This window comes from Cyprinus carpio, chromosome A11, assembly GCF_018340385.1.
Source record: "Cyprinus carpio isolate SPL01 chromosome A11, ASM1834038v1, whole genome shotgun sequence".
Taxonomy (NCBI): domain Eukaryota; kingdom Metazoa; phylum Chordata; class Actinopteri; order Cypriniformes; family Cyprinidae; genus Cyprinus; species Cyprinus carpio.
The window spans coordinates 953,667-969,627 of NC_056582.1; the positions used below are offsets into that span (position 1 = coordinate 953,667).

A 15,961-nucleotide genomic window follows, 5' to 3' on the forward strand; every position below is an offset into this window, starting at 1 on the left:
ACTTAGGAGATTCAACGAAGAACAGTCTTTAATGAAAACAAAACAACAAGGAACACACACATGGCACTGGGGATGACAGTTAAGACAGGACACAGGACTTAGGAAACACAGAGCTAATATACTCAGAACTTAACAAGGAGATTACTGGAACACAGCTGAAACAAATGGAACTTAATGGGAACAGGAACAAGAAAACCAAATATGGACAGGAAACATGGGAGAAACTAGGTCATGGAAGGCACATGGGGTGAAAAACTCAAGACACAGGAACACAGGACTGACAGTTAAGCTATGGTTAGTGTACCATGTTTAATTTATGGTTACCATGGTAAATACCATGGCAAACTTGGTCCTGGAGGGCTACTGTCCTGCAGAGTTTCGCTCCAATCTGAAAAACTCACCTGAAGCTAATCAGCTAAAGGCTACAGGCAGGTGTTTGATTGGGGTCGGAGCAAAACTCTCCAGGGCAGTGGCCTTCCAGGACTGAGTTTGACCATCTCTGTGCTAGCATAACAGTATCTTCTGGAGCATCTGAAAGGCATAATAAAAAAAAAAATAAAAAAAAAAACATGGCATTGTCCTGATGGTGCCATTAGAGTTGTAGAATATGTTTTCTGTGACTGTCTGATTGAAAGAGCGGTAATCACAGTCCTGGCTTTGTAGTGTCCATTGCAATTGTATTCATTATTGTCTTTGTCTTTTTGTTAGTATATTTTGTTAGTACATTTTTTATTGTTTCCATTTTAAAATTATTTTATTTTTTAATTAGTTTAATTTTTTACTTGAAGTGTCTGTGTTTGCAAAATGTTTAATCTTTTTCTCAATCTAATGATGTTGCAGTCCTGCTGAATAAAATAAAAATTGAGTTTTGTTAATGGTTTTGCTGGCTTTGTTGACAGTTTTTATAAAAGCACATATGGCGCATTTTTGTGTAGAAAGCCCATAGCATTTAAAATATATTAAGTGGACAGTAATTTACAGATGTTTACTGAGACTTGAGTGGCCATTTTTGGAGATTTAACTGCTTGTACCCTGGATTTTGTGGACACTTTTGTGATGTATGTGGATTTACCGGTGAGTGAGTAAACATTTCCGTCCGTGTCTGGGAGATTATAGCATTAGTGAGCAGACTGGAAAACTGCAGTGCACAAAAGAGTCAGTTTCTGTCAGTGTCTAGAAAACAGGAACCGCAAGGCACATACAAGGAAACTGCTGGAAACTAGTGATGGCCACTTTTGAAACACTGCTTCATGAAGCTTCGAAACCTTTGCAAATCTCTTTCGAAACAGTGGTTAGGAGAGCATATCAAAATACCAAAGTCACATGATTTCAGTAAACGAGGCTTCATTATGTCATAACTATTTCGAAACGTTTCGAAATTTAAATTGTGCACCTAAGGGGGGAGGGGGGGGGGGGCGGTGATCTCTGTGAACCCCTGAAACAGAGTCTATGGTTATACGATCGTGAATCAATTTGATCAATTTGTACCCATATTATACAGATGCTTCTTTTTTTAATGGTATTTTATTATTTTGATTGCATTTAATATATTATACTTTCAAGAAAGCATTTGCATTGGGTTTGTAAAAGCTGTTTTATGCATGTTTTGGCCTGAGTTTTTGTTGCATTTACTCAGTTTTTGAGTGCTTCAAAACAGTGAATCATTTTGCGAAGCAATTGGTTTAATTGATTCAAAGCTTCAAAATGGTTTGTTACCAGAAACGTACCATTTACGGGTTTGTGCACTGACGTGAATAGTCTTGAAATGCGCCTTTTCATGCAGTGAATACATTTACATTTAGTCATTTTGTAAATGCTTTTATCCAAAGTGACTTACAATTGGGGGATACATAAAGCAATTCTTCTTAAAGAGGCAAACAGACACAGGAAGTGCTTGTAATACCAAGGTTTAGGTATTGTTCAGATAAGTACAAGCTAAAAAGAGAATGAATAAATAAAGAGAAAGGGTTTTTTTTTTTTTTTTTTTTTTTTTTTTTTTTTTTTTTTTTTTACAATGAAGTCAAGTAGCTTCAAAAGAGTTTTCAGCTATCGCTTGAAAATTGTCAGGCATTCAGCAACTAGTTGAGACCCTAAAAATAAAGTGTTACTGAATAAGTCATAATACGAATAAATATTTACATGTGTATTTTGTGCATGTTCAGTTTGTATTAATTATTAAACAGTTCGTATTATTATTATTATTATTATTATTATTATTAAACTGACCATTCCACATAATCTGCATTTATTTTGATCATACAGTATATGCATGACCCATGCTTATTTTTTTTAATAAATTTATTCACAAACTCAATTATTCACACTTTGTGTAAGTACAATGGCATTTTATTATTATTATTATTATTATTATTATTATTATTATTATTATTATTATTATTATTTATTGCTTTATATGGGTTCGTAGCACAAATTTATTTTCATGAAACGGTTCAAAAATGGCTGGGATGCAAAGGCACGTTTTTCCACTTTTGACCACAAGATGTCATTAGTGTGCAACGTGTTGAAAAGCTTTGAGTAATGAACCATTTTACGATAAAGTTGAGGGGAAGGCCTCGGTGCTTCGCAAAGCTTCATTTCTCCATCACTACTGGTTACATAAAGCTACAAGTCGCAGTGCTAACTAATGAAACAGACAGCACACATACCTGCAAGAACCGAAGGGGCAAAACCGGAATGGGTGGGCCTTAGGCGGTGGTGCACAAGCGGTGCTCTGACACACAAATGGTGTCTTAAAAGTCTTTTATATACGCAGAAAATTAGGTGAGTGGACAACTCACACATTCAGGGCCTACTAAAATATTTAGAAAAACACTTCACTAAACTGTTTACCCCACTACACTTAGGATTAGCATCAAAAAATATCTATTGGGAATTTGATACAAGAGTCAAAATAGTACCTTTGCTAAAAAGGAAATTAATCCACAAACTTTGCATGATTTATTTCATTTTTTAAGCTTAAGGTATTTTCCCTATAATAATAATAATAATAATAATAATAATAATAATAATTCACTATTGTCACAGTTTGGTTCTGTTTGCTTCTGCCTTCTGTGTTGACCTTATTTCTCAGTCTGTTTGATTATCCTTATGTCCATCTGTGAGCTGTGACCTCAGTTATCTCATTAGTTCCTTCTCATTTATACTCTGTTCAGTTCTGTTCCATTGTCTGGTGTCTTCCACGTGTTATGGTTGTATTTTGCTTACTTACCTTTCACCTTTCACTTACCTTCAGATTTATATGTGGATATTATTAAAGACTATATTTGAATCTAAATATGCTTCATCATCCTCATCTATACAACCAAGTTGTGACAACTATATAGTGTCACTAGAGTCAGTTCTAAGTCACATGTAAGTCAGTTTTTTTTTTTTTTAAATTAAACTAAAGCATTAAAAACAACACTTTTTAATAGAAATAAAACTTTAACTGAAATAAAATTAAATAAAAAATGTTAAAAAACTTTTTTTTGCTAAACTTTGTGCTAAAATAACTAAAACTCAAATATAAATTAATGAAAAGTATAGATATATTAAAAAAAACTAATATAATTGAAAAAAAAGTAAAACTTTAGAATTAAAATGAAAAGAAATCTAACAATAATATGTATGTGTGAGTCACTATCTTCACTTTTCTTTATTTGTGGTCAATTTTTTTTGATTTTCAGTTAGATGAAGTTCACACAGGTCTCCTATAGAAAAGGAACATCCAAATCTATAGTTTTAGCATAACTATAATGTGTGCTGTATTTAATATTGGGTTAAATAATGTATTTATTACATTCAATAAAATGTCCATGCATTTAAGAGCAGCTCAGCTGAATGAGGCATGCATGTGGAAGCACGTGTTAATCAAGAAATGTCCCAATGATGGAGAGACTAAAACACATACATTAACTTTAACATTCATGTACTATAATGATGCTGCAGCTCTGAAACCATGTGCCACAGATGAAAGATCACACACATACACACACACTGCTCACGGGTCACACAGGTTCATGCTCCTCTGGGGATTTATTAAGTGCGTTTTTATTTTTATTTTTTTTGCAGTTTTTTTTTTTTAATTTGTATCACTTGTGCTCCTGTCTGGAATCTTGGCACTGACAGTGAAGCAGCATGAGTCAGTTCATATTCTAGGTATAGAAAATCATTTGCATCACAATTGTTTTGTTGTAGTTTTACTGACTTTGAGACCACAAACATTCTAGCAACACACTCTAGGTTAGATCAGAAAGCTTGACATTTTGCATAGTATTAAATGAACAAAAAAGACATTGAGTTTTTTATTTTTTTTTTATTTACAATTATTGTATAGATTATAAAATTCATAAAAACAAGATGGATGAACACTTTTCATTTACCCATAAATTGCTAGATGCGCCAAAAGTACCTGTGGCGTTGTATGCTCTTTGTTCCACAAAACGCATGCTGCTAAATACAGTACATAGAAGCTGATGTATTGCAAGAAATATTATTATTATTATTGTGATTATTAGAATGCTGTCATCCTTTCAATGTATTGGTTAAACATTTTAAACTGCATCCGTAATTTGGCCCGTCAACACAGGGCACAGAACGAAACTGAATTAAACTGAAGTGGCCAGTCATACCACAAAAGATCTCATCTGGAGTCATTGCAGTCCACACACATTTCAGACAAACTCCCCTGTGGCGCCTTTCAACGTGACAGAGGTGATTATATTGGTCAGTGTACAGAATGATAGTGAATGCGGCTTTGACATGTGTTAAAGGGATAGTTCACCCATCAGTCAGACCAGTTTTCATAGCTGGACCAGCTGATCCATTGAAAAGATCTTATTTGTTCTTCATTTCTTCTCTTATAAACGGAAGACTAGAAGTCCTGCGTCCCACTTCTACTTTCATGGTGCTTTTGGAACAGCATGAGGATGAGTAAACTATCCCTTTAACATGATAAAGAGCAAAAGATTTCTAAAGAAAAAAATCTCTGTTTTCCATATATATATTTCTCTCATTGAGTATGCCTGAGCTAACAGTTAAGGCTTGTGCGCCTTATCTTGATGAGTAAAATTGTCAAAGAAAAAAAAAAAGAGTTAAAATTTAAGAATGATGAACAAAAAAATGAGTTGCATATTAAGTGTATGACATCATGCCTTTCCAATTGCAATGAATATCAGTGAATACATGGGTGACATTTATAAGTGTGCCTTCCGGTAGATCCCCATTTGTCCTTTCACTTCTAGAGTACAATAAATAGTTAACGACTAGTGAATACTGTTGAGATGCTAGAGTATATTTACTGACTGCAGGAAGACAAGCTTGATTTGAACACAGAAGCACATCTAAATTTACACCACAGAAATTCATTCATATCCGGATAGTGCAGAAAAAGATCATAAATGTATATATAGATATATATTTTTGTTTGTGGGTTTTTTTTTTTTTTGGTTAGGGTTTTTCTTTCTTTTTTTCTCTTTTTTTTAAGAAAAGAGTCAAAAGCAACAATCCTTTTTGTTTTGTTACATTACATAATTCAGTTGTTCAAAGTGTCGTCAGCTCAGGAGCTGGGTTCATTTCCTTTAACCAAAAGAAATCTACAAATTAAATGTCAAAAAGAAGAATCAACACAATAAATCACAATATTTGAACACAATTTTGATTTCCATACAGAGATGACAGATATAACTTAGTTTACATGTTTCCAAAACAAAAAACACATCACATCCCCATATACACACACAAAACAAAAAATATTATATTAAATAGTATGTACTTCTAAAGAAGATATATAAAAACAAAACCATATATATATAAATATATATATATATATATATATATATATATGCTCACATTTGAGGCTGACCACAAGTTTATCGCCGAAACCTTCAAAACTGATTGGATTTTTTCAGGGGTGCTCAGAGCCTTCAATCCTGACACTCATTTCATACTACGATGCCACGTTAATGATATATCCCACTATAATTTGGTTTCTTTTGTTATCCTCTAAAAATATCTACATTATTTGACAAAATAGCAGGCAAGTCCAGCGCACAATTGGTAATAAAACACCTAGAGTCCGATATTACAGGAGTGCTGAACAACGTGAGCTGTTCCAACTATGTCTGCTGCGTGGTTTTGAACCCTACAAAGAAGTTTTTAACCCTACAAAGAAACCAGGACGCATCTACAGGTTTGTAAACAAATTACATTCTCTTTAGGACATAAATAAGTTAAAGTAGTTATTGAAGCAGAACAAGGCAACATGCCAACAAATAAAGATAATCTCTGTAAATATATATTTATAATATGTCTATAAATATATATGTACGCTTAATAAATTCTAATTTCCATGGGTTTCTCTTTTTCCGACAGGTGCAAATCTACTGTGCAAGTTGAGCCCTGCGACCTGGATACACCTTAATCAATAACCAAATAAATCTATACAATTAGATACATGCCACACACAATACTCACAGATCATTGAATCAGATAAGCTGTCTTAAAATAGCAGTCCACCATACATCCCACCAAATCAAATCAAACAGTTTAAATTAAAATAAAGGTTTCCAAATAAAAACCTTGGTAATGTACATTCATGCAGGAGCAACGATAATAGCTGAATTCGGTTTAAATTACTCGTAATAGTCTGACGTTTCCTCAGGAAATGGGAGCGGTGCGCTTTCGCTCATGGGTTCTTATCTTGTTTCTCGAGTCACTTCGCGATTGTCCAAGTCAGTCATGGTACATGCGATCAATAAAAGAATGTGGCACGACCACATGTACAGTCATCAGTACACGATCTGCGTTTGTGTGCACTCCAGAGCGCTTTTAAACGTAGAGTCTAAGATGATTATTGAATGATCTCCCACATGAGATTGCTAAAGCGATGTCTCCAGACTATGAAGCGGGCTCCCGGGACTGGAGGAAGCAGCAGATTTACTCGTGTCGGTCGTCAGGTTTATGCCACTATCAATGGCGTTGTTGTTCTTGTTGGGAGATGAGGGCTGACTGGAGTTCTTCCTGGCTGCCTCGTCGTCAATGTCGGTGTCATCTATAAGAGGAATGTGAGGTGTGGAGTCCTCTATTCTAAACTCTGGATGAGTCATGAAATTGTGGATAGAGGTTCTGGATTCAGGTTTTTCCAAGCCTTCATAGAGGGAGCTACGAAATGCGTTCACAACACGAATCTGCATGAGGAAAGAGACCAGTGTCAAAGGGTTGAAATGTGAGCTGGAAGACCCCCCAGTGGCACAGTGACAGCAGGAGGAGGGAAAGGCCATGGACCCACCAAAAATTCTAAAACATTTGGAAGCATCTGTAATTCATTTATTCTACTGTGCACTGAGACGGTTTAAGGATTTCATTGAAAAGAATGTAACTCAAACTCATGGTAAAAGAAAGAGACTGTAAAAGAAAACATAGGCAATGCTCTTATGTCCCGTACAGTACACAATACAGTATACAGTGTAAGGTCCAAAGTGTTGTATACCTAGAGACAAGCATTGTTAATTCAACAAAAAATAACCAAAAATAAAAATAAACAAATAAATAAATAACAACAACAAAAAACTAAATAAGAAAAATCTAAATGTCATGCAAGTTGAACACGTCTTGTGGAAAGTTGGTAAGAGGAATAGATTAGATATTGAGATCCAGGATGAGTTTCAATGTAAACACAAAGTCAAAGCCAAACAAAAGAGAAGTTGTCTACAGGGACTCAGATAGAGGATGACAGGGACAGGAGATCCTATGCTTCCAGAGCATAGAGTCACAACACGATGATGGAAGCAAACCAAAAGCTTGACAAGCCAACTCAATGACTACACACAACATGCAGCTCGGGACAACACCACGTGGAGATGTACACAGGCACACAGACTGTGGAATAAGAAAAGAGACAAGAACAAACAAAAGTCTGTTCTTTCAACAACTCCATGCATTTCTGTGTAAACACTCAAGTATAAGCCGAAAAGTTTTGTTCAGATTCACAGAACTACACTAAAAATACGACAGTCCCTTAGTATGTTATTACTGAGACTTCCTAGAATTATTTTACCATACTAATTGGGAGTAGATAATATTCCTCTTTGAAGGTTACAATTACAAACAAGCAAGTATGATAATCTAGGCATAATTCTCACAGTAAACTGAATACAGTCTATGGTCATGTTCCACAATCCAGTGAGCCACCTGCCTGGACGGCAAGTTGACAACTTATTGTGGCCTAATTATGAGACAGCATTACATGTGCCCTTCACAGATAAAGCAATCCCAGAAAGCCATGCAATACGCTTGGTGTAAATTTTCATTTTCATTGATTTTCATAAGATTGTGGGTGAGAATGTTATTGAATATATATTGTATGTTATTCCATTCTGCAAATCATTGATAAAAATCTGGGCTACTTATTAGCAGTGTTGGGCCAGTTACTCTGAAAATTTAATCAAATGACTGATTACTGATTACTCCTTTTAAAAGTAATCACGTTACTGTTCTGATTACTTTATTTCAAATGTAATTAGTAATTAGTTACATTACTAGTTATGTTACTTTTTTCTCCATGAAATTTGTTATTAAAGTATCAACAAGCTACGTGCAAACGTGTGTTATAGCCTAAATAGAAACTCGGTTACACCTGTTAATCGTTTATATTTTATATTAGTTCATGTTGCTTTTGTGCAATAGATTAATAATTTAATTGTTTTAGATATTTTATGTTTAGATATTTCTATTTTGCAGGAGTCCCGTGAATCATTTTATTCTCCCGCATCCCGCACACACACGAGTCTCTGCACTATCAAGTCTTGTCCCGCGCTGCATTCTGTTACGTCTGGTCTCGTGGGAGCAGGTCTCTAATCCACTGGTACTGGATTTAACAGTGCATGAACTACATCCTTTTTACATTCTAGATGATAAAACATTGCATTCTGTCAGCAGTGTAACGCGGCAGTAACGTATAGAGACCTCGGCTTGTAACTATACTCTAATTACTGTTTTGAAAATTATAACGCGTTAAATAACTCAGTTACTAAAAAAGTAATCAAATTACAATAACGCGTTACTAAGTAATGCGTTACTACCCAACACTGCTGATTAGAGGAGGGGTGTCCAAACCTGTTAAGCACCAACCAGCTCCAACACACTTGCCTAGGAGTTATTAGTGAGTCTGAAGACCTTGATTACTTGGTTTAGGTGTGTTTATTTAAGGTTGGAGCTAAACTCCACAGTGGCAGTGGACAGTAGCCCTCTAGCAAGAGGTTTGGACAGCCCTGTATTAAAGCATTGCGTTTTTAGATTAGCAACATGCTAATGTCAGACAAGAACTGTGATCTTTTCTTTGCTCTGAGTGAGAAAGCCTTCACTGTAGAGAGTTTTATATCTGTCACTTTTTAGGTTCTGTTTGGCTTAGGATACTGCCTTAAGGCAGGGGTGTCTTGTCCTGCTCCTGAAGGGCCACTGTTCTAGAGTCCCAATTAAACATAGCTAATCAAGGTCTTCAGTATGACCAGAAACTTCCAGGCCAAGTGTGTTGGGAGAAAGTTAGAGCTAAACTCTCCAGGATGTTGGGTTGGATTGGACAGCCTTGCCACAAGAGTTGTTCAGAGTCGCTGTCCTTTGGGTTAGTAGAAGATGTTCCTACTCAAACTGTATCCCTGCATCTACAGTATGAAGTGCCAAAATTAAAGATGAGTAACTTGCAGCCTTTGTCACTGTCCGTGTGATCCGCCAATTTAAATAGAGCTGCCGAAGCAAAGAAAAGGTGAGGAGCTCGCTAGGGTTTGGGACAGAGCCTCTATCATACCTCTATCACGATCAAACTAGCTCTAACGACCATCAAACTTGATTCTAACCTTCTGTCTTGGTAGCAAAGCACACGCTTTCAACCTAGCTAGGGGCAAACTTACAGAGCCAACACAAACTGGTCTGAATGACAGATGAAAACGAATGTCAGAAGGAATCACATAGATGAAAACTGGCCTAATGTTTAGTGAGATTCTACAACTGTCAGCATCACACAGCAGACTACATGACCAACAGAGTAAAGCCATGAGACATAATGGGTCGCTGTGGGCCTCAGATCTACATCAGACAGACGACAAATAAGACAAGACTATGGGGAGGAAACACCACTCTCTTCACACGTCTCCGTAGCTGTGTGGAGAGAAAAAGAAAAAAAGGGGGGGAAGGGAAACAAAACAACCTCCCGTGATCAACAATAGAGTAACTTCAACAATGCAGCCTAGAGCGTTTTGGAGAACATGTCAGGCTACAGCTGAGTGGGGAATGGTACAGTTGGCTATACTTGAATGTTTACCCAGCCTGGTGAGTTTGTTGGTGGAATATTAGTTCACATCAATTTTGCGACGAACAATGGAGGGACTCACAACCTGAAATTCACTTCGTAGGCTGCACCCTTAGTCCAGGGCTCTTAGCACTCTGGGGAAAACAAACACATGGTACATTGAAACACATGTTCTTCTGAGAAGTGGGTTAAAGATGATCTGATAAACAGTGACATAAAGAAAAAGAGGAAATCAGAAGCAAAGCAGATTTTCAGGGATGCCCTTTGATGATACTTTACACTAATTGTCTTTGTTTACAGAATAAGAAACTGTTTGAGACCTCCGGATTAATGCCAAATCTTTGTTGGACCCGATGGGTAATGCCTGACTGGAAATGTCTGTCAGATCTTCCCAGTGTAGATGTCGGAGCCTTAGCCCTGTAGCCAGGGCTCTGAAATATGGCACAGCTAAACCATGAGTTATCAAATTTTGAGGTCCTTCCCTGGTCCTGTAATTTTTCATATTGCCTCTTCACTCTCCCAACACTGTTCTATCGAAAGTTGAAAATCCTAAAAAAACAAACAAAAAAAAAAAAAAAAAAAAACAAAAAAATATATATATATATATATATATATATATAATATATATATATATATATATATATATATATATATATATATATAATCTTTCTGTTTTTTGTTTAGAGGTCTTAACAACCTGGAGAAAACTATCTATTGGCAAAGTACCTGCAATTTGTAATCCGCGTGTGCAGTACACAATTTGAAATCTGACATTGCTTATGGGACCACAGAACTTTTTGAGCCAATCATGTGAGCTGTAAATGCCATGTGATTGATCTAAGTCCATTTCACACTTTTAAGAGCCTCCAAAAATAGTCAGTAAACTAGAATAACCTATTATACTAGACAAATTGTATAGTTTCATCACCCTTTTTCATTTACTTTGTCAGAGCACCTTGATGTGAACTCATGTAGTGATTAAGGATTTTGTTGTCAATAACAAAGCTGTACATGGATCCATTTTGGTGCTGTCATAAAATAAATAAATAAATAAAAATCACTTCTGACTCAGAGAATGCAAACAGCTCTGAGTAGCTGTTGTTGTCTCATAATTATGGTAACCCTTACATATGATTAATGCAGCATTATATTTGCATTATAGCTTCTTTCTAGAATCTCTGCTGCAAGTCTGCTTCCTTGTGATGCCTTTTTCAAAATGTTTACTGTTGAGTCTAAAAATTTTATACTTTGCTCTTTGAACTTTCATGACCTACATGAACCTATTTATATAGGGGCTGTGTCTTGTATTTTGTAATGTTTTCTCTCCAGATTCGTGATGCGTAACTGTTTTAAAATAGTCTATTTCCATCCTGCCATTTTTTTATTCAGAAAACCAGTTCTGTTGCTTCTATTGTCTTAATTTGTTAGTCACTTTGGATAAAAGTATTTGCTAAATGACCATATGTAAATGTTATGATTGGCTCACTTCAGGTCTGGGGTCCAAGGGCATCCCTGACAAACACCCAAAGAAGAGTGTCACTCACGCCCAGAGGGAGCAGCAGTGCTGGTAGGAGAGGAAAGAGCATTGCACAAGGACACGTGACTAGGACTAGAAACATTGGTTACATCCTGATTTTGACTGGTGGTGGAGGACTGGCGTCTCAGAGCCCCCTGAAAGGAAGTCCCACTCTTGAACGTGTTCACTACCTCGATCTGCAAGAAGGGGGAGAGAAATATACGGAGCACAGCGCATCAATGACATGAGCAATGCTTCATCACCTGGACATGGTTTAGAGGTCTATTACAGGCCCTCATCACACATTAAACACTTCATCTTAAATTAGCACAGAGGCTTCAATGGCTTTAGAAAGGTCCTCCTCCCTGCTACTGCAGCTTTGACAGCAGTCACAATGAACGCCCAGACACCTTCGAAAGCCTTGCCGCAGGATGCCTAGAAGAGCACTGTTATCATATCCAAACAACAGGCAATAGCAATTCACTGTGAATGATTTGCATGCCACTACCAAAACGCAGCAACTGCAGTGTGTGAAATCTGTCACAAGCGGTGCATTTCACAACAGTTAGTGCTGCTCCTCTAATCTGATGGGACAAACGGCATTCCAGTAGTGCAGATATTTAGAATATGGCAAGTTTTTGCTGTTTACTGGTTCACTGCTTGTCTGTGTTTGTAGCATTCCAGATAATATGTGAGCGGAGTTGTGTGATTTTTGCCTGGACTGAGAAGCAGTTTGGAGCTGAAGTGAACTTACAAAAGTCTTTGAGCATGTAGGGGAAGTTTCTGGTTCATTGAACTGTTGTATAAAAGTGTCATGACATATCAGTCTAAATATCAGTCCTGTGATAACCTCTGCCTCATGCCCAAATTACAACTGTGATGCTATTCAGAACAACAGTGTGCTTGTGAGTGTGATATTGCTTAAGAACGTCTCGGTTCCGTATGTAACCCTCGTTCCCTGAAGGAGAGAATGGAGACGACACGTCGGTAATGACCAATTAACTGGGATCTCGCCAGAGAGATCAATCCGCTTTTAGTGTAACTAAACAAGCCAATGCACATTGTCATGTGATCATTGCATCCAGCTCCCGCTGATCACAGCGTGAGTATAAGAGGCAGCAGATGCACCGCATTCATCCATGCTTTCGCTGAGGAGTCGAGCCGGTGACCTGGCTGCTCAGCTGTGGTACAGCAACTGTTGCAACGGGACGTGACATCTCCATTCCCTCCTTCAGAGAACAAAGGTTACATACATATCCGAGGCGTTCCCTTTCAGTCGGTCACTCTCGATGTCATGTCAGTGATGACTGACAAATTGGGATCCCTACCAACACGCCACAGGTGCTGCCCCCTCCAGTGCCCTGTGTAGGCCTCCTGATCCTTCCTATAAAGGAGATGATAGGACCGGGCTGTGCACAGAAAAGGCCAACTACAGTTGTTCCTCGAAACCCAACAGTAGGACTTGGAAAACACTGGGAAAGTGTGCCCTTCCATTTGGAAGAGGACACACTGTGGAGTCTCCTCTTCCCAGAGGTGGTTAAGTGACATTCACTCGCGTGGAGTAACCCCGAGGGGCCCTACTGCACATGGAAGTCTCTGAGATGGCTTATGGCTGCATCATTTAGAGATGGCAGAACGTGGTCTGCCAGGGGAAACATGGCCTTAGTAACTGTACCGTGGAAATACACATATGGAATCCCAACTGGGTCACTCATATGGGCACTAGCCTCACACCAGATTTTAGGGATTCATTGGCTGAAAGGCCTGGTGCCAGATGATCAGCCATGTCTGGCTGCCGGAGTGCTGGAGGACTTGACAAGTTCTGCCCAGTTAGGAGACTCTCTGAAGAACTAAGCATCCAGGACGTCGCAAGCTGACTCTGAACCGGGCCTCTCAGTGCCACTACCCATTTGAGCTGGGAACCCAGGAGGATACCGGTCCGACACGCAGGCTATAGAACCTAGCGAATGTGTTAGGAGTCACCCAGCCCACAGCTCTACAAATGTTTGCTAGCGAGGCACCACGAGCCAGCACTCAGGATTATGTGACACCCCTAGTGGAGTGAACATGCAGCCTGAGCGGGCAGGGCACAACTTGTGCTTCATAGGCCAAGGTGATGGCATCCACTATCCAGTGGGCCATCCTCTGCTTGGAGACAGCCTTCCAATTCTGTTGTCTACCTTAACAGACAAAGAGCTGTTCTAAGGTCCTAAAACTCTGAGTTCGATCCACATACTGTCGCAGTGCACGTACAGGACAGAGCAAAGCTAGGGCTGGGTCTGCCTCCTCCAGGGGCAGCACTTGCAGGTTCACCACCTGGTCCCTGAAGGGAGTGGTAGAAACCTTGGGCACGTAGCCTGGCTGGGGTCTCAGTGTTGCACTGGAATCAGCCAGCCCAAACTTAAGTTATGATTTGTTAACTGAAAATGCCTGCAGGTCCCCCACCTGTGCAAGCAGGCTCACTGGGGGGAATGCATATTTGCGCAGGCCCCGGGGCCAGCTGTTTGCCAGTGCATCCATGCCGAGCGTTAGGGAGTAGAACCATTGGCAGTGTGTGGTTTCTGGAGATGCAAACAGGTCTACCTGAGCAACTCTAAACCGTCTCCAGATCAGCTGAACCTCCTGGGGGTGGAGTCTCCACTCTCCTGGAAGTGCTGCTCGAGACAGCTCATCAGCTGCCTGATTGAACACACCCGGGATGTGGATGGTAAGAAGGGACCTCAGATGCTTCTGACTCTACAGGAGGAGGTGGCGGGCGAGTTGCAACAGGCGGCGGGAGCGTAAACCGCCTTGCCGGTTGATATACACAACAGTCGCAGTGTTGTCGGTGTAGACCAGAGCATCCCTGCCCCGAAGGTGCCCTCTGAGGTGGCTCAGGGCAAGGCGTACTGCTAGCAACTTGAGGCAACTGATATGCCAACGCAGTTGGGGACCTGTCCAAATCCCTGACACTGCCAGCCCGTTGTACGTGGCCCCCCAGCCAGTGGCTGAGGCATCTGTGAATACCACAGCAGGCCTGGATACCTGTTTCAGGGGCACCCCTGCCCGGAGAAATGAGGGATCTGACCACGGGCTGAAGATTCTGCAACAGGCCGGTGTAATCTGAATCCAGTGAGTACCGCGTCACCACGCCCACCTCGGGACTAGGCCATGGAGCCAGTGCTGAAGGGGTCTCATATGGAGCAGACCGAGTGGAACTACCACCACAGCTAAACCCATATGCCCCAGGAGCCTCTGAAAGAATTTCAGTGGGGCCGCCGTCCTGCCTGATAAAGTCTTGAGGCAGTTCAGCACCGACTGAGCATGCTTCTGGGTGAGGCATGCTGTCTGGCTGACCAAATCCAACTCCATGCAGAGAAAAGTGATCCTCTGCGTTGGCACGAGTTTGCTATTTTTCCAGTTGACCCGAAGACCCAACAGGCTGAGGTGTCTGAGCATTAGGTCCCTGTGTTCGCACAACTCATTAAGAGACTGTGCAAGTATGAGCCAGTCGTCGAGATAGTTGCGAATGCACACTCCCTATTGCCCACTGGCAAGAGAGGAGAAGGAAAGTGACCCTGTGATGCACAGTTCACAACTCTCTTCCTTTTTGAGACTCAGAGACTGAGGAAAACACTCTTTTAAGTTTTGGCTACCACTGGCTGCTGGTCCAGCGGCAGAACAAAAACAAAATTAAACAAAAGATTCTCCACCCGGCCATCCTCCGGGAGAGGGAGTGGTGCAGTCACCATCTCCCAACGAGCAGTCTCCTCCATCTCTGGGTCACCCGCCGGGTTTGGCGGAGGCCTGGATGGGCTTTGCACAGGATGTGTTTGAATGCCTCAGTCTGCTTCTGTGCCACTGAGAACTGCTGGGCAAAGCTCTCGACAGCATCGCCGAAAAGGCCAGTCCGTGACACGGGAGCATTCAGGAACTAGAGCTTATCATGCTCCATGCTCCATAAGCAGAAGCCGCCTCCCCACAAGCTCTGATAAGCACTGCCAGTTAAACCTGAATGGAATGCTGTGTAGCCCAAAGAGGCTCTACCAACAAGGGTGGTGAGAGCGGAGGAGCTACAAGATTTGTTTCCGGCAGTAAAAGGTGCCTTCCACAATGTTGTAAGTTCCACATGCACCTCCGGGAAGAATGGCACCTAAGGGGGT

At 40.0% G+C, this 15,961-nt stretch overlaps 1 protein-coding gene across 14 annotated transcripts in view; it reads right to left on the bottom strand.

Annotated features, from left to right (window-relative positions):
* Window positions 1-5,821: 5,821 nt before the first annotated feature.
* Window positions 5,822-15,961, bottom strand: part of LOC109068241 (plasma membrane calcium-transporting ATPase 2-like) — a 98,828-nt gene continuing 88,688 nt past the window's right edge. For 4 of the 14 annotated variants that reach the window (XM_042765815.1, XM_042765812.1, XM_042765810.1 and 1 more), the window contains one exon: window positions 5,823-7,187. In XM_042765815.1, the coding sequence (XP_042621749.1) occupies window positions 6,879-7,187 (309 nt within the window). In that variant the 3' untranslated portion in view covers window positions 5,823-6,878. Of the gene's footprint in view, window positions 7,188-10,315; window positions 10,438-11,847; window positions 12,017-15,961 lie in introns of those variants that run through there. The other 10 variants (XM_042765811.1, XM_042765808.1, XM_042765809.1 and 7 more) reach the window with 7 other exon arrangements.